Source organism: Bubalus bubalis, chromosome 14 (genome assembly GCF_019923935.1).
Source record: "Bubalus bubalis isolate 160015118507 breed Murrah chromosome 14, NDDB_SH_1, whole genome shotgun sequence".
Taxonomy (NCBI): domain Eukaryota; kingdom Metazoa; phylum Chordata; class Mammalia; order Artiodactyla; family Bovidae; genus Bubalus; species Bubalus bubalis.
The window spans coordinates 50,326,882-50,346,580 of record NC_059170.1 but is presented as its reverse complement, the minus strand read 5'-3'; the positions used below and the strand labels follow the sequence as shown (position 1 = coordinate 50,346,580).

Genomic DNA, 19,699 nt, shown 5'->3' with positions numbered 1-19,699 from the left:
AGGTAATTCCTAAGGGTTTGTATGAAGTTTGGATTAAATCGTTTAGTAGTTTCATCCTTAAAGATTGAAGGAAAATTCCCTTTTGTTAATTTCTCAACCCTGATTTCAGGGTTGTGTGTCCTTGTGTCCACATACATACATACATATGTTGTCCATATATGTATCTTTGTATCTTTATGTTATCCATTTCTTGTTGTGTTGTTAAGTGGTGCTTGGATCACTAGCTTGACACTGGATGAAAGAGAGAAAATAAATTTGCATTTAATATTTAGTTACTTATTTTTATTGAACTTAAAATGCAAGTCTGTTAGTATAAGTTTGTTATATTTCTTTTGGAATGTTTTTGAGCAAATGGAATAAAATTCATAAGAATATCATCTAATACCTATGATTTTATAAGCTTAAGCTCAACTTTATTTGCGTTTAAAATAGAACACCTGTTTTGTTTTTATAGTGGCTCAAGCATGTTGACGATCAAGGTAGACAATATTACTACAGTGCAGATGGATCTCGGTCAGAATGGGAGTTGCCAAAGGTAATAAACCTTAACTCTGAGTTTCTGTGTAAAAATAGCGGATGAAGTAATACCTGAGAATGGTTACAACAGGTTTATTTTAAAATTTTTATTCAGCTCTTAAAAAGCAGCAAGATTAGTTTTTCCATAATTCATTGAGAATCTGTTGCTTTAATTATTCTGTGACATACGTTTATCTTATAGCTATATAATACTGATAATCCCTATTTAAAAGTTTTTTGACTCAGTTTTCATTGTTCCTGGATCCAAGATCCCCTTTAAGTGGCAGTAACGCAAAGAGTTCTCTTAAATTTGTTGAGTTTTCTGCATGAAGTTGGTGTTAAACTTATTTAAAAGAAAAGCAACTCAGTATTCAAGTTTATTCTTGTATGTAGATGTGTATTATAGTTGAGTCAATCATTAGCAGCATGTAGTAATGAGACCTTCCAGGGTCTCACTGGCTCTCTAAAGATAAATGCTCCAGTTCTGAGTTTATCTAAAGCAGTAGGTTTCAAAATGGTTGTGTACTTACCACTGTTAGTATTAAGATATAAATATTAATGATATCTGAGCAACCATTTACATTTTAATTGGTACCTTATTTTAACCTTTTAGAAAACACCTATGAGTAGCAGATGTATCTGTAGTGTCAATTATCAGATAGACATTAGTTTCTAAATAAATTTTTCTTTTTCCCAAAGTAAGTCAATTTAAAGAAAAATATTAGTAGTTTAGAGATACATGGATATAGAGAAAAATCATTAAAAAATATAGTGCAATGGATAGAATAAACTATAGTCAGAGGGACAGGAAGATAACAAATATTAAAATATGGTTAAAGGAGATGGAAGGTGGGTGGAAAGTTTCCTGTATGCACAAATGAGGAATTCTTGAAGAAGAAAATGGAAGAAGTGGTAGAGAAATAGTATTTTGGAAATATAATTTCTTGGAATTTTCTGAAACTAAAGGAAGGCATCAGTCTTCAACTGGAGCCTTCAATACTGACCAGAACACAGAAAAATAAATACACCTATTGACAAATTTTACTGAATCTGTGAAACTTCAGTAGAGGGAGACAATAGCCATCAAAAGGTATAAAGCAAAATTACCTGTGGTGGCAATTTGCATCACTTGATCCATTCCTCACCCACTCCCATATCAGTGCTTTTTGCTGATTACCTTTGTAGTGACCTCTTGCTGTGGATGGGGGCATATTGTCCTGCTATTACCATGACTGAATATAGTCTAGACATGTGACTTGCTTCCACTGATGGGATGTGAGCAAATGTGTCATAAACATGGTATTGAAAAGGGCTAGTACACCAGGGCTTGCTTTTCCACCTCTGCCTCTGCTGTGAGAGGAATGTATGGTCCTAGGTAGAGTAAATAAATACATTTTAGGAAAATGAACAGCGTCTCAGACATCTGTGGGACCATACAGAAGACCTAACATTCATTTCATGAGAATTCCAGAAGGAGTGAAGAAAGAGTGTGAGGCTGAAAAATATTTTCAGAAACGTTTGAAAACATCTCAGATTTGATAAAAGACAAACCACTAGATTCATGAAGCTGAGTAAATACCAAACAGTATGGACTCGAAGAAATCCACATCCAGACACACTGTAATCAAATTTCTGAAAACTAAAGACTTCATCTTCTCCCCGCTCCAAGAAATATTGTGAAAGCAATTCATTGAAACAACACAGTACTTTGTGGGGGTAATAATGATTTGAATAACAGAGGATGTCTTATTAGAACCCATGGAGCCAGAAGGAAGTGGTGCAACATTTTACAAATGTGGAAAGAAAAAAACTCATGATTGTATATCCAGCAAAAATATCCTTCAGGCATGAAAGTAAAATAAAGACGTTTTCAGATTAAAGTAAACCCAGAGATTTATTACCAACAGTCTTGTTCTCAAAGAATTGCTATCAGAAATCCTTAAAACGGAAGAGAAATGATAAATGAAGAAAACTTGGGACGTTAAAAATGAACAGAGTATAATGGGAAGGCTGAATATCTGAAGACACATTTGTCTTGCGTTTTAAAGGGATATAAGAAGATATTACATGAACTGTGAACTTCCTGATGTTCAAGCTGGTTTTAGAAAAGGCAGAGGAACCAGAGATCAAATTGCCAACATCCGCTGGATCATGGAAAAAAGCAAGAGAGTTCCAGAAAAACATCTGTTTCTGCTTTATTGACTACGCCAAAGCCTTTGACTGTGTGGATCACAATAAACTGTGGACAATTCTGAAAGAGATGGGAATACCAGACCACCTGACCTGCCTCTTAAGAAATCTGTATGCAGGTCAGGAAGCAACAGTTAGAACTGGACATGGAACAACAGACTGGTTCCAGATAGGAAAAGGAGTTCGTCAAGGCTGTATATTGTCACCCTGCTTATTTAACTTCTATGCAGAGTACATCATGAGAAACGCTGGACTGGAAGAAGCACAAGCTGGAATCAAGATTGCCAGGAGAAATATCAATAACCTCAGATATGCAGATGACACCACCCTTATGGCAGAAAGTGAAGAGGAGCTAAAAAACCTCTTGATGAAAGTGAAAGTGGAGAGTGAAAAAGTTGGCTTAAAACTCAACATTCAGAAAACGAAGATGATGGCATCCAATCCCATCACTTCATGGGAAATAGATGGGGAGACAGTGGAAACAGTGTCAGACTTTATTTTGGGGGGCTCCAAAATCACTGCAGATGGTGACTGCAGCCATGAAATTAAAAGACGCTTACTCCTTGGAAGGAGGGTTATGACCAACTTAGATAGCATATTCAAAAGCAGAGACATTACTTTGCCAACAAAGGTCCGTCTAGTCAAGGCAATGGTTTTTCCTGTGGTCATGTATGGATGTGAGAGTTGGACTGTGAAGAAGGCTGAGCGCCGAAGAATTGGTGCTTTTGAACTGTGGTGTTGGAGAAGACTCTTGAGAGTCCCTTGGACTGTAAGGAGATCCAACCAGTCCATTCTGAAGGACATCAGCCCTGGGATTTCTTTGGAAGGAATGATGCTAAAGCTGAAACTCCAGTACTGTGGCCACTTCACGCGAAGAGTTGACTCATTGGAAAAGACTCTGATGCTGGGAGGGATTGGGGGCAGGAGGAGAAGGGGATGACAGAGGATGAGATGGCTGGATGGCATCCCTGACTTGATGGACGAGAGTCTGAGTGAACTCCAGGAGTTTGTGATGGACAGGGAGGCCTGGCGTGCTGCGATTCATGGGGTCGCAAAGAGTCGGACACAACTGAGCGACTGAACTGAACTGAAGAAGATATTCTATGCAAATAGAAATCAAAAGAAAGCTGCAATAGCAATATTCATATCAGACAAAATAGGCTTTAAAATAAAGACAGTTATAAGAGACAATGGACACTGCATAAAGATCAAAGGATCAGTCCAAGAAAAAGATATAACAATTGTAAATATATACATACACAACATAGGAATATTTCAATATATAAGGCAAATGCGAATAGCCATAAAAGGAGAAATCAACAGTAACATAACAGTAGTGGGGGATTTTAACACCCCACTTTGATCAATGGACAGATCATCCAGACAGAAAACGAATAAGAAAACATAGGCTTTAAATGACACCCAAGGCTGGATGGACTTAATTGATATTTATAGAGCATTCCATCCAAAAGCAGCAGAGTACACATTCTCAAGTGCACGTAGAGCATTCTCCAGGATTGATCACATGCTGGGCCACAAAGTGTGCCTCAGTAAATTCAAGAAAATTGAAATCATGTCAGGCATCTTTTCCAGTCACACTGCTTTGAGATTAGGAATCTAACTGCAAGGAAAAAAACTGTAAAAAACACAAACACATGGAGATTAAACTATATGCTACTAGACAACCAGTTGATCACTTAGGAAATCAAAGAGGAAATCAAAAAAATTATATTTGACCTTTAAAAAAATTAGAACATTTCTAAGGTGGAGATGTTATCTAGGACAACTGTATTGTGAAGAGGGGAGAGTAGTGTGACATAATTGTAGGTAAGGTTTCTACATTTCACTTGAAATAGTAAAATTCTGATATTGGTAGACTGGGAGGAATTAAATACATAATTTGTAATACCTAGAGTAAGCACTAAAAAACTGTAACGCAAAATAGACTTAAAGAGCTATAGATTAAACTACATTAGTAAAAGCTCAGGATAGTCCATAGGAAGACAGGAAAGGAGAAACAGGCATGATAAACAGAATGTAAAACAAAGCAACAGACTTAAATCCTAACATATAAATAAATTACATTAAATGTAAATGGTTTAAACAGAGCTATTGAATATTTTTGGAAATGATAAAAACCATGACCCAATTATATGTTTCTACAAAAAGATCACTTCAAATGTAAGGATATATTACATCATGCTGAAGATTACTTATCATATAGTTTACAGTAAATCTCATACTTCATGGTGCCATTGCAGAAGCTTTGCCATTAGAGTTAGGTCTTAGACTATAACTTTCCTGTCAGTGCTTCTATTCGACAATTAAAAAAAACAAAGAAGAATTAAGAGACGCAATTGTTCCTTTTATTGTTAGAAAATCAGGAGATTTGGCAAACTTAGAACTGTTACTAGTTCAGCAATTTTGCTGGACATAAAATCAACCTAAAAACTACCCAATTCTCTAGTAAAAAGTTAATTTGAAAATATGATAGGAATAAAGTTCTTTTTTATATTAGCAGCAGCAACAACGCCAAGAAGAATCCTAAGATTATACCTATAGAAAGTTTGTAAGATCTTAAGAAAATTTCAGAGCAGAATTGAGGGACATAAAAGATGACCTGAAATGATGCAATACACCATTATGATCTTGGGTTGGGATGCTTAACATTGTAACAGTGTCCCCATTGATCTGTAAATTTCACTGCATTTCCATTTACTATTCCTGTCTCCACCTTTTTTGTTTTTGTGAATTGATGCTAAATTTTACTTACAAGCAAAAGTCTATGAAGAACCAAAATATTCCTGAGTAGGGAGAATGTCTACTCAAGAATAGGAGAGGGGTGGGGTCCCTGCTTTAGTGATTAAGTTGTGGGCACATGTGCAGAGAAATAGACCAGCAGAACAGAATAGGAACCTCAGATGTAGCATCACAAATCCCTGGGTAAAGCATGGACTGTACAATAAATATTTTGAAGATTATTGGTTATTCCCGGGGTGGCGGGGCAGGGAATGAAATAAACATAGATCTTGACTTCTCACCTAATGATTAATTCCAGGTAGATGACAGTTGTAAATGTAATAAGCAAAACTTTAAAGCCTACAGAATGCTGGATCAGAGAATGTCTTTGACTTCAGAGTAGGAAGCATTTCTTCAATAAGACTGTGTAAGGAAAAACTATAAAGGAAAAGATGGACAGATGTGACTACCTACAGTCCAGCGGAACACCTTTTAATATTAAAGATACATACACAAAGGGGAAGAGATGAGCTTTGGGCTCAGAAAAGCTACATTCAATTTGCAAAGCTTACAAAGGCTTAGAAACCAAAATGTATAAAGAACTTGCTGGTTCTTTATGTACACACTAGTGAGAGAGAGAACCTAATTGAAAATAGGCAAAATACATGACTGTCAGGGGAGTGTGTAATTTCCTTGGTTCTGTCTCGTCACAACAAAAATTTGAAGCGACGGACGTTAAAGCCCTAGGTGTGTCACAGTTCTTGGACAGTGTTACAGCTCTGTGCTACAGCTCAGTTTTATTTAGAAAATACAGGAAAATACATCCTCTAGGCATGAGGGCATGCTGACCCAAAAGCCTCGAAGTGGAGGGGGAAAGAGAGAGAAAGAGAGACAGTGCGTGCGGGAGAGAGACCCCGGGCCCTCTGGCTCCTCTTTTTATGTGTTTTTCCTCCCCCTGGGCCTGCCCTATGCAACTTGGGCTAGCCAGGAGTGCTGTTTGTTCTACCTGAGGTCCTCACTCTGGTCCTCAGACCTTCCTTTGTTCTATTTTCGTGGGCTTTTCTCTTCCTTGTCTTTTAGCCACCACCATTCTGGACTCCTTTTTCCTATTGTAACTACCTAACATGACTAAGCCATAGGGAGGAAAGGAAATTCATGAAATAAGTATTTGGAAAGAATTTCCAAGTCACCAGGAGAATGAAAGCAATGAAGTAACATTATACATAAGTATATACATTTATTTTCTATACGCAAATGCGTATAAATTGAACAGTACCAAGTAAGGCAGTGGAGAGTATTATATTCTGCTGGTGGAGTGCTGTCAGTACCCCACGTTCAGAAGGTTAAATTGTGCTGTCTGTGAAACTGCTAGGTGGCGTTTCGCTGGGCTCCAGAGAGCTCTGGTCCTTTGTATCTCAGCACAAAAAGAATTTAGCAAGAGGCAAAGTAGTGGATAAGATGTGAGTATTAGAGTAGGCCACTTGTGGGGCTTACAAGTGGGTGGGTGAGAGTGACAAATGCTGAGAACTTACTAGTTGCAGTTTTATAATCAAAGGAAAAGTGGGGAAGGGCAAAAGACCATCTGTCTCATTCTTGAGTAGACATCTTGCTTTCATCATCAGCTCTTCCTCCAGATGGGACAGGGGAGTTTTGTCCCTGCCTGGTCAAGCCAGGGCTGTCATGCTGCTATGGAAAAATTACTTCAGGTCTCAGTACAATGAGGGTCTTTCACTTTGAAGTGTCAGCTTTCCATAAATTACTGTTTTCTTTATGCAGGCAGAGAGCGTGTCCTAGGTATCATTAACTTAGTTCACTAGGCAGGATGTGGGTCTCATGCCACCATTGTTTTATTGTTTGGGGGCATGTCTCATGCTTTGTTTGCATGGGTTTTGCTGCTAAGCAAGCCTGCTTGGTTTTGTGGTTAAGCAAGCCTGCTTTATTCAGTGATCATTAACGTATTGTGGTCTCCCAGAGCCCCCTAAAGTTCCTCTCTATCTACACTCCTCAAATGGTATTTCTGAGCTATTTGATTATCCTACTCTACCCCTATCATCCACATACAAGGTAGTGTTATGAGGAAGTGAAGTATAAATGAGTTTGAGCTGCAAGCTCACCAACATGGATTTAGTTTTTTTGTTGTTGTTTTTTAATAAAAAGATTATTGAGTGAAAAACCAAATGGAAGATTGATATGTGTGATATTATTCCATTTATATAAAATTTAAAAGCCCACAAATAATATGTAGTTATGCTGCTGCAAAGTCACTTCAGTCGTGTCTGACTCTGTGTGACCCCATAGACGGCAGCCCACCAGGCTCCCCCGTCCCTGGGATTCTCCAGGCAAGAACACTGGAGTGGGTTACCATTTCCTTCTCCAATGCATGAAAGTGAAAAGTGAAAGTGAAGTTGCTCAGTCGTGTCAGACTCTTAGCGACCCCATAGATTACAGCCCACCAGGCTCCTCCGTCTATGGGGTTTTCCAGGCAAGATTACTGGAGTGGGGTGCCATTGCCTTCTCCAAATATGTAGTTATAGATACATATATATATACTAAAGTGTAAAGTTCCTGAGAATGGTGAAGACTGAGTTATATGGTACTGCCAGGCAGGGGTTAATGTGTGTGTTAGTCGCTCAGTCGTGTCCAATACTTTGCCACCTTATGGACTGTAGCCTGTCAGGCTCCTCTATTCGTGGAATTCTCCAGGCAAACATACTGGAGTGGGTTGCCATTTCCTTCTGCAGGGGATCTTCCAGACCCCGGCATCGATCCAAGGTGTCCGGTGTTGCAAGGCAGATTCTTTGCTTTCTGAGCCACCAGGGAAGCCCTTGCTGGGGAGGGGAAGAGGAACGGAATCTAAAAAATATGCTCAGGGAACCCTCATATTTTATTTCTCTATTAATCAGAAAGTTACCTGTCTTAGTTACGTTGGAGCTCAGTGGTGGGTTTTTACTATAGTTGCTATTCTCTTGTATGTTTGAAATTATTCAAATAAAAATTCAATTAAAATTCTTAAAAGAGGTGTTTTTTAAGATTTTTTAAATGTTAAGTTTTAGTCATCTTGTTCAACTAGATGTGTTTGTGTGTGTATTTTAACTGTGGTGTCGTCTTATTTTTCTTTTCTAAAATTACGTGACACTTTATTTTTGTCTTCTGTCTACACTAGATTTTATATCACATTTTATTTATGCTTTATTTGCTTTTATGAACATACGATTGCCTAGTAAAACTGTCAACACCTTTAAAATGGTGATTATTACCCAGTTTAATTTTACAGGATTTTTGTTGCCCTGCTAAAAGGATTTCTAAACAGTTGTGGTAATTATAAAGTTCAAAAGCTAGGGTAGATATCCATTAACGTTCATACACAAGCTACACACAACTGCACATTTTAATTGTTCCTAACAATGATTGTATTGAAGTGATAATACAACTCTACTTAATAACTGGGTTTCTGCACTTAAGAAATTTATTTCACAGAATTTTTGGGGGGGAAGCTTTTAATCTCCATCTTTGTTCATTCTATAAATGATCCTTTTGTGAACTTGTGTGACAGATTTTAAGATTGCTGTTTGTTAGGCAACAGTGAGTGAAAAACATATACCCATATGACTGCCTGGCTTTGGCAAATTCTGATGTGAAAAATGAAGTAACAGCTTTGGGAAATAGTTTGGAGGGCCTGCATGGACTCATTTTGGAAAGGGAAGAAATGACATACTGTGGAGAAAGATGTTGGAAGGTTTTTTAAAATAATAAAAACAGTATAAATTATGTATTATTGAAATTTAATAATAAGATAAAATAATTTCACTGAAATTACAATGAGTCATTAAAATTTAAGATTTACTGGGGTTTTTTGAGAAGTAGGTATTAGGAATACTTTGGTTTCAGGAGAAGAATGTATCCCTTAAAAATAGATGAATTTTCTTTTGTCATTTTATTATAATTTATTATTTATAATATATTAAAACCGCCTGTATGAAACAGCATAACTCTTAAACCTCACATTTCTCAAATGTTTATGCCTGGTGGTCTACTTGACATTTCAAACATTGCAAGACTTAGAATCTTATTAATAATGTGTTCTTAATTTTATATGTAATTTTTGTTTGGCAGTCACTACTTATCCTTTGTGAGGAGGGCATGATGACCCACTGCAGCAGAGAATCCCCATGGACAGAGGAGCCTGGTGGACTACAGTCCATGGGGTCGCAAAGTGTGGGACATAACTGAGCGACTAAGCACAGCACTTATCCTTTGTACACAACTGATATATTCACGATTGGTGTCTGGCACTAGTATGGTCACTACTGTTTGACTTGGTTACATTTTACCACTTCAGAGAAATAAATAGTAGTGTGCTTGGCCTATAAATGGAAAGTAAAAGTAAAAACAAAAAGCCCTTTAAAATGTGAATATACTGTTGTGTGGAGAAGGCAATGGCACCCCACTCCAGTACTCTTGCCTGGAAAATCCCATGGATGGAGGAGCCTGGTGGGCTGCAGTCCATGAGGTCGCTAAGAGTTAGACATGACTGAGTGACTTCACTTTTCACTTTTCCCTTTCATGCATTGGAGAAGGAAATGGCAACCCACTCCAGTATTCTTGCTTGGAGAATCCCAGGGACGGGGGAGCCTGGTGGGCTGCCGTCTATGGGGTCGCACAGAGTCGGACACGACTGAAGTGACTTAGCAGCAGCAGCGGCAGCAGCAACATACTGTTGTGTATGAAAGCATCATTTTAAAAACATAAGCCAATAACTGAGTTCATGTGGATTTTCAGAGTAGAAGGAACTTTAAAAAATTAATTAGTCTGGTGACCTCATTTTACAAATCATAATAACTAATATTTATTGAGACCCTATCAGGGCAACATTTGGCACTTTTTATATACTATTTAACCCTCTACTTCTGTTGTATCTGTTTTACAGTGAATGCAATTTAGACTTGGGGATATTAAGTGTTTTGCCAAAAATAACATGAACTCGGTCTCTCCAGCACCCAAGTGTGTGAACTTGTGCCAAGTGCTGGTCAGAGATGAGTGAACTCCTTTTAATGTCACATGGTGAGCTTTGCCTGATGCCACGTGTCACTCGGAGCCAGCATGTTTAGATTCCACTTTTGTTTCTATTATTTATGAGGTGTAATTTGTTTTCTTTAGTACAACGCTTCATCTCAGCAGCAAAGAGAAATTATTAAAAGTCGGAGCCTGGACAGGCGGCTGCAAGAACCAATAGTATTGTCAAAGTGGAGACATAGCACCATTGTGCTGGACGCCAATGACAAGGTAGGACGTTCTGAGAAAATAAATCTGTTGAGAGCTAGGGCAAGTTCTTTATGCTTTATTTTCTTCTTTGTTGAGTCTCATACCTTGGTGGTGACTGTTTTATTGCATGCCATATCTGTTTGTCCCAGAGTGGGGATTGGTTTTGAAGTTTTTTCTGGTTTTTGACCTATGGCATAATGATGTATGTATACCTGATACATTTGGGCCTGGTGGGTGATAGATTTTTTTCATAATCTCATTTTAAAGTCACACATCATTATTGTTTGTCTTCAGTTTCTAAGAGATTTAATGGTAAAGACATTTAATTAACTTTCCCATCCCAGGAAGATTGAAAGGCTTCTCCTCCTGTTTCCCTAACAGCTCTCTGCTCAAAGTGCTTCTGAGAAGTCTTGTTCTCTCTGTGAAATAGGGAGTGGATTTTGATGCAAACATGAGATTGGAAAAGCGGTAGAATTTTTAACTTCCTTGTGAGTTACATCTTTACCTTGTGACCTCAAGTCCAGTGATAGAATAGGAAATTACTACAGATTTGTAGACATCAGACATACTGATGTTAAAGTGGTGGTGATGATGTGAGAGTGGCAGTAACACCCTAAAATTGAAAAATTTGGCACTGGGGACTCTGTTTTACCAGCAAGATTCTCCTTCAGCATAGTTAACAGGCTTCCTGCATTTGCAGGCACGTCAGCGACAGCAGGAGGCCCTCTCCTGAGGCATATTTCTCTGTGTTTGGATACTTTCAGTCCTAAATTCATTTTTAGATTGTCTCTATCAGTCAGTCAAATAAGTACTTCTAATTTCTATTTGTAAGGATATTAGGTGGTGGAGTGTAGAGGGCATATTAAAGGAATGAAATTCTGGAGTCTGTGCTATTGAAGGCTTGGAAATATATTAGAATTTAAGTTAACCTATATAGGTAAGAGTCCTAGAGATTTTATTAATAATAGAAAAATTCATTTAACTATAAGAACCAGATTACACTTCATTGTATACAAAAAACTCCTGTACTGTATGTGATGTATGCTCTAACGCCCAAGCTATGGTTGAACCAACTCTTATTGCATCATCCAGTGGACTCTAGAATAAAAAGGATGCTTTTTTGCTGATGTAGACTTAAAATTTCTTACCTCTTTGTAATCTTTCTTGAGATTCATTTTCAGTATATTATTAGAATAACATATGGAGTTCTTACTTCATATCCTTTTTCATCTAATTGTTTCAGAATATGATAACGTGATTTTCTTGAGACTAGACTTATTTTTGTAGAAATGGCTTTTTCCCCTCTACCTTTATAAATGGGAATCATAGATAATTATTTCATCAGATAAACTCTGTTACTTATTATTATCTTCTAGTATATATGTTTTTAAGATTTAAGATTATAAAAGAGGGACTATACCAGAACAACCTGGTGGACTAATACAAGGGGTAAACTCTGTATAACTTGAGAAGTAATCATAGAAACCTAATACTGTGTGGCAGATGTTGTTACAGTGCTATAGGTCCTAATTCAGTTGCCAGACAACCTTGAAGGAAGTAGGTGAGGGTATGTAGTTACCACTCATTTTATTCAGTTACTTATTTTCTAGTTTATGGGTCATCAAATCTTTCCTCTTTTTCTCACACTGTTTTAATATTAGGCACTCTTTGAGAAGTCAAGAAATGGAAAAGCAAAACTTCTGAAGCTGTCAGAAAAAATACTTAAATGAGGCTAAACTGACATTTGGACATTAAATGTAATTTCTTTTTATAAAGAAATATTTGACATGATTTTAATGTTTTCTCTATTTATATGTAGGCCTTGGATGTTTGCTTTTAAGGTTGTCCCTTCAAGAATTCTTCCTGTAAAATTTCACTGCTGCCTAGTTTCTGTATTTACAAATTGTATAGGTTATGAACCTGAAGACTTTTTTCCAAGTAAACAGATGTTGAATTAATGGTTTTGTATTGTGATTTAATAAAAATTTCCAGGCTCGTCACCAGTATTTTATCCAGTTTCATAAGTATAGAAAAGTAGATGATACAGATGTGAAGATGAATGTCCAGAGAAATTATCTGGCTTTATAGGAAAGTTAATAATAGATGTTGGCATATGATTTTCCTAATTCTCTTTTCCTGAAATTATTCAAAGCTTCTAGGAGAACAGAGAACATTTAAATTGAACTTGGCTGTTGGTACCAATAAAATGTTTCTTTGGTCTTATCCTCCATGAATAGTGTTACAAATACCTGAGGTAGAAATCACATACCATTCTAATATTGACAAAGCAGAATTTCTTTGAGAATGCACATTATTGGCTTGCTTCTATTATACTCTTGTAGGCTTAGATTTTAAAATATTCCTTTTTTTTCTGGTGAGTTATTAATCTGTCAATCTGAGGTTTCTTCTTTGCATACTAAAAAAAAACTTTATTTCTAATAACTGAGGTTAGCTATAAATTATATTAAATATTAATAGCAGTTTAATTAAATACAAGTTCTCATTCTGGCAGTTGCCAAGTAGTTCCTGTGAGTGTTCTGTGCCAAATCCTACCAGGATTCACACCAAGAGCAAATTAACATGTTGACTGTTAACATTTTTATCCACAAGTGTGCAGATTTTACTTATTTTAAATATGGTTAATTTAAGCTGATGCAGCATCATGATTTTAAGGCAGCATGCCTCATTTCTTTTGAGTAATCCTGTATATGATATTTAAGTTTATAGTAATTGGTACAAAATATGCCATATTTTATAAACTTTATGACATCTGTAGTTTTCACATCTGTACCATATTAGTTTCTTAGCTAAATATAGAAGGGAAGTAACCAGGAAAAAATTTTTCTCAGCCTCCCTTATTAAGCTCTCCCTCTATGAGTGGAGGGAGAAATACAATTATATGAAATAGAGTAACATTTTTCATTACTTATTTTTTGTAGGAATCTCCATCTGCCTCAAAACCCTGCTATCCTGAACATGAGTCTTCTCCCTCTTCACCAAAGCACCAAGATACAGTTAGTATGATAGCAGCAAGTAGAAAATATAGTCCAATTATTTCAATCAGTGTCAGCAAATTAATTTTCTCTTAAGTGTAATGTTTAAATATCTCTTGGGCTTCTAAAAAATTTCATTGGTCTCTCAAAAAATAACCAGATAATAGGTTTAAATTAAAAATTAAATTAAATTAATTAATTAAATTTTTAATTAATTAAAAGTTAATTAAATTTTACTGATTTAAAAATTCTCTGCTTTGTGCAAAATATGGTACCTTCATGATCAACTTGTATACCATATTTATAAGGGATGAATTTATGTTTGGCTTCTGAACATAAATGTTAAAGTCCCTGGAGAATACTATCAAGTTTACACATTACCCTTTCTTCCTCAGGCCAACAGTCCAAAGGTAAGAAGCACCCTCCTCCTTATTAACGAGCTTAGATGCCCTTTTCCCTTCTAAACTGTCAGATGCATCACCCAGCCTATGCCAGGTAATATTGGCAGTACCTACCTCAACCTGAGGTTTCTCCTAAGCTTGGAAAACCGCCGGTGACTTCTCTTCAGTCTTAACGTTGGAGAAATTCTACTTGACCTCAGTGTTTGCAGGACCGACCTCCCCAAGTCTTCCTGCGATTTGCTGCTCCTCCTCTTCCCCTCCAGTGGCTTCATTTCCTTTCAGAAAGGGGGACTAAACTCCGTGTTGAGGTCTGTGAGGCTGTGCCTGTCCTGAGTCCTCAGCCCCGCTCACTTGTTCTCACTGCCCTCTGGCTCTTCAGCTCCAGGGCCTTCATGTACTGAAACCTGTGTCCCTCACATCTTTGTCCAGTCAACTTCTAGGTCATTCCTTAGAGCTTGGTTCAGACTCAGAATTTTATTCTAATCCTCTAGATTTGGTCAGATTTCCCTGTAGTGGATTTCCCTGGTGGCTCAGTAAAGGATCTGCCTGTAATGCAGGAGACCTGGGTTCAATCGCTGGGTCGGGAAGATCTCCTGGAGAAGGGAATGGCTACCCATTCCAGTAGTCTTGCCTGGGAAATTCCATGGACAGAGCGTGGCAGGCAACAGTCCATGGGGTCGCAAAAAGTCGGACAGGACTGAGCGACTATCATTTTCACTTTCATACTTTCCCTGTAGTCCTCTTCATAGCATTTAAGTATATGTTATTTGATTCCATAAAATAGAGCAACTCTTTGCATTTCTTATTTCTTGTAGGAGCTTCCAACCCTTAGTTAATGTCTTCCCCACTAGACAAAGGAAAGCTTCCTTAGAGCAGAACCAGAGTACTCAGTGCAGTAGAGTTTTGCTGTTCCAGGGAGTTTTGCTGAATGAAGAAATAAAATTTGTAAAGTTTTTTAAAAAACAAACTTTCATTGTTATTTCCTTAATTTTAAGGAATAAACTTTATTAGGATACTTCTGATTTCCTAGGGACCCAGATTTTCATAGATGGTGCTTTCCTTTTACAGGCTCTTCCTCCCTTCCCTGAGCAAGTCTGGTCTTTTGATTCGTCTAACATGTTGTCCACCTGTCCTTCTGATGTTGCTCAGAGGGTTTCACTGCCTACCCTGCTCCTTGGCTTCTCTGCACCTACAGTTAATCCTGAGCTGACTTGGAGGAGGACTCTGTAGGTCCTGCCCCCACTAACCTCAGCATAACAATTCTCTGAGTTGCAAGTCATTGACTGCATCCATGGAGTGAAAGTTACCTTGTGTTCCCCCATCTCCCTGCTGCGAGTTTAAACTACAAAGGGACTCATAGGGATAGATAGGGGCTGCTTTCTCCTTTTTTCTTTTACATTGTTTAACACAGTCCTGGGTACATAAACATCAAATAAAGATAAAAGTAAATGTGATTGTAGTGGTTTTGTCAAGAATTATTGTATGAACCTAAGGTACTGTTACTACAGTATCTTAATTTATCCATCTATCTAGAAAAAGGAAAACACCTTTTTAAACTTAAGTATGGGTAATGTATAACTTCTAAGAAAACCTTTTATAAATTATTTCTGTTTTGGTAAAAGGGAATTTCTAGGTAATCCTAGAAACATGAGTTTATAAATGTCCCACGTAGGTTACAAAGGACTGTTTGCAGCTTATTCCCCCACGCAGTTATCCTTTCTCAAGGGTTTGCCAAGCACCCTGACTGTCCTGGACTCAGGGTCCCCTCTCACGGCCGTGGCAGGGAACTACCTCACCAGGATTCTGTTTCATTCTTTATTTGCTTGCATGTGAAAAAAAAAAAAGAACAACTCTGTTAATTCTGCCTAAGGCTATTCTGTTTTCTCATAAGTGTAGAGTGTCCTTCCCCCCATCCCCCAGTTCAGCACCCTCCAACTGCCCGCACGCCCAGAGGCTTCTGTCCCCTGAATATCTTCCTCAGCCTCTGCTCCCTGTCCTCCACTCGCACTGTTTGAACTGAGTCTTTCACCTGTCTTTCCCACTCTTACCCAATTAATATGAGCAAATATTTTCTTAGTTCTTTGACTTAAAATCTGGTTGGCATAAAGCCTTAGTGGTAAGAAAAAAGAAGCTACAAATGTAGAAATGAAACTGACACTGTAATCAGTGTTAGTTACTTGGTGTCATCTTTAAATCTCTGCAAATTGCCCAGCTACCTCTCAAATCTTTTTTTTTTAAATTATAACTGTATTGAAATATAACTAACATACTGTACCATTCACCTATTTAAACTGTACAGTTTGGTGGTTGTTAGTATTAATATATTCAGATACGTGCAACTATTGTTACACTCATTTAGAATATCTTCATCACCTCGAAAAGAAGTACTCATCTGTCATGACCCCCTCTACCTCCACACCCCATCAAGCCCTAAACAGCCAGTAATTACTTTCTATCTCACTAGATTTGCCTGTTCTCCTTTCATATGAATAGAATCATATAATACGTGGTCTTTTTTTACAAGCTTTGTTCACTTGCATATAATGTCTTCATTCAGTCTCTTCTAATCAAAGCAGATTAAAATTTCATCCCTTAATACAAATTTTAAACATGTTCATTTTTTTCTTGTTCTTTCCAGTTTTCAAATACATTATTTTTCATAGTCACCTGAAGTCCTTTTTAGAAATAGGTAGTGTATACATCTTTTAAAAAATTGATAATATTTCTCTACAGTATGACTAGAGCATGGATTCAGTAGGATTTTGTAGGCTGATCTAAAGACCTAATCTCTATTTGTCCCAATGTACCTATGAGAATATGCGTTTTAAAGTTTTCAGTTACTAAGTAGTGAATACAATTTTGAATATATAATTTGGAAACAAGCTTTGACCTTATGTTTTCAAATAATGGTATTAAAGTGCTTTACCCACTTTGGAGCAAAGGACATTTCAACACGTTCTTTAACAAGAGTGTTTAGTGGACAGATTGTCTTAATTTTTTTCCATTGAACATGATTTAGACATTAATTTTTTTTAAATAAAACTGGTTCTTTAAACATTTTTTTAATCTAGGTGAAACTCACTTAACGTAAAATTAGTCATTAACTATTTTAAAGTTTGTAATTCAGTGGCTTTAGTGTATTTACAATATGTGCCTAGTTTTAGGACGCTTTCATCAGGAGACCCCTACCCATCAGTCACTGTACATTTCCCTGCCCCTTCTCCCCTCCCTGCAGTAAGCTCTAGTTTGAAGATCTGTATGGATTTACCTGTCCTGGAAGTTTCATCACAGTGGTTCTTTTTCGACATTATATTCTTCCTCTGTGTGGAAAGAATCTTTTTATTACATTATTATAAGATGATTAACTGAAGATAAAAGTTTTCTTGGGAGATATTGATTTTGATATTAACAGTTATTACCCAAAATTGGGAAATGTTTACTTTACTAAATGAATGCAAAATCAGTTACAAATTCTGGAGCTTGCAAAGAGGTTATGAACCTGTGGAAGTTTTCCCAAATTACTCAATGGAACAAATATTTAATTGTTTTCTTGCCTTATTAGGATAAGACAATCTTATTACAGTCTTTTTGGTTACCAATTTTACTAGTTCTTATTAAAACATTCCTGCTTATTTTCAACTTGAAGTTTCCTTTGGAGTATCAGTGTATTCAGACTAAGAAATATTTGTGTGTGAGTATGGACAGTTTGGAGAAGGCAATGGCATCCCACTCCAGTACTTTTGCCTGGAAAATCCCATGGATGGAGGAGCCTGGAAGGCTGCAGTCCATGGGGTCGCTGAGGGTCGGACACGACTGAGCGACTTCACTTTCACTTTTCACTTTCGTGCGTTGGAGAAGGAAATGGCAACCCACTCCAGTGTTCTTGCCTGGAGAATCCCAGGGATGGGGGAGCCTGGTGGGCTGCCATCTATGGGGTCGCACAGAGTCGGACACAACTAAAGCGACTTAGCAGCAGCAGCAGCATGGACAGTTTTTAGAGGGCTAAGAAATATTTGTGTGAGTACGGACAGATTTTAGAGGACTTAACAAAGTTTTTATGAAGTTATTTTAGTAAGCTACACAACACATTGATGGACTTTGATCCTAAGTGGAGAAAAGTACACCAAATAGTATGAAAAATACGTCTAAATTCCTTTTTCCAAAACTCACACCTGAATAGTCAAACCTGTATCCTCCTGCTCATCACTTTTATGTCAGATGCAGAACTTCAGTGTTTAAGAGCTAAAGCTTTATTTTCTCCATCACTGACCTTCTCCTATATTTCTTTTTTTAATGCCTTCTTTTATTTATTTAATTTTATTTTCTGACTGTACCACACAGCATCCAGGATCTTAACTTCCTGACCAGGGATCAAACCCACACCCCCTGCAGTGGAAGAGAGGAGTTGTTTGTTTGTTTTTGGCTGTGCTGGGTCTTTGTTGCTCTGCACGGGCTTTCTCTAGTTGCAGTACGCCAGCTTCCCACTGTGGTGTCTCCTCTTGTTTCGGGGCACAGGCTCTAGGTGCACTGGCTCCTACTGTTGAGGCATGCGGGATCTTTCTTTGTCGCTCTGTGGCACGTAGGGGTCTTCCCGAACCAGGAATGTAACCCGTGTGCCCTGCGTTGGCAGGTGAATTCTTAACCACTGGACTCAGGGAAGTCCCTCTCTTACATTTCTTAGTAGTGTGATAGCACAGCTGCTTTGTTGTTTAATTACTGACCTTCCATCACTGACCTTCTCTTATATTTCTTTTCTTAATGCCCTCTTTTATTTTATTTAATTTTATTTTTTGGCCACACCACACAGCTACTTTGTGGGTTAATTACTTCAATAAATATATATTGAGCCCCAGGTTGCTGCTAGCCACTGTGCTGGGCGCTGTCATACAGCGATGAGCACAGCAGATCTAGTTCCAGCATACAGCCTGATAGAGGGTGAGTAAATTACATGTAATAGTACTTTGCATTAAATGCAACACAGTAGGCGAACTAGGGGCCGTAGTCATAGGTGGAGGAACTCCTACTTGAGGGGTCGGGAAAGCTCCTCTAGAGAATGCCTGGTGGTCCTGTGGTTAAGACCCCATGCATCCAGTGCAGGAGGGACAGATTCAGTCCCTGGTTGGGGAATTAAAATCCCACATGCTGCTTGTCGCTGCCAAAAAGTGAAAGAAAAAACAACAACAAAGAGTGTTCTTGACGCTGAGGGACCCCCCTCTACCCAGCTGCTCAAGTTTGGGAGATTCCCAGCTCTTCCCTCTTCCCATCCCTGTCAACTCTGTCTTCTGAATCACTCTCACATTTGGCCCCTGTTCACTCCTTCACTGGAGAAGGGAATGGCAACCCACTCCAGTATTCTTGCCTGGAGAATTCCATGGGCAGAGGAGTCTGATGGGCTACAGTCCACAGGGTCGCAAAGAGTTGGGCACGACTGAGCGACTTAACACTTTCACTCGCTTACCGCCCTGGTCCAGGCCTGAGAGTCTCTTGTGGTAGTAACTAGGACTGTTCTGCTTGAGTCCATTGTCACCTGCGTCTGCTTCATTCTCTCCACTGCCTTTGTTTCTTGCTACTTCTTCACCTCAGTACTTGGAGAGAACT

General features: G+C 38.0%; 1 protein-coding gene across 11 annotated transcripts in view; it reads left to right on the top strand.

Moving 5' to 3' along the window:
* The window catches only part of ARHGAP12 (Rho GTPase activating protein 12), a 146,889-nt gene that overhangs the window by 96,307 nt on the left and 30,883 nt on the right, over positions 1–19,699 (top strand). For 7 of the 11 annotated variants that reach the window (XM_044928065.2, XM_044928066.2, XM_044928069.2 and 4 more), the window contains 4 exons: positions 455–535; positions 10,603–10,728; positions 13,647–13,721; positions 14,096–14,110. In XM_044928065.2, coding sequence (XP_044784000.1) covers positions 455–535; positions 10,603–10,728; positions 13,647–13,721; positions 14,096–14,110 — 297 coding nt within the window. The remainder of the gene's footprint in view (positions 1–454; positions 536–10,602; positions 10,729–13,646; positions 13,722–14,095; positions 14,111–19,699) is intronic. The other 4 variants (XM_025264306.3, XM_025264308.3, XM_044928068.2 and 1 more) reach the window with 3 other exon arrangements.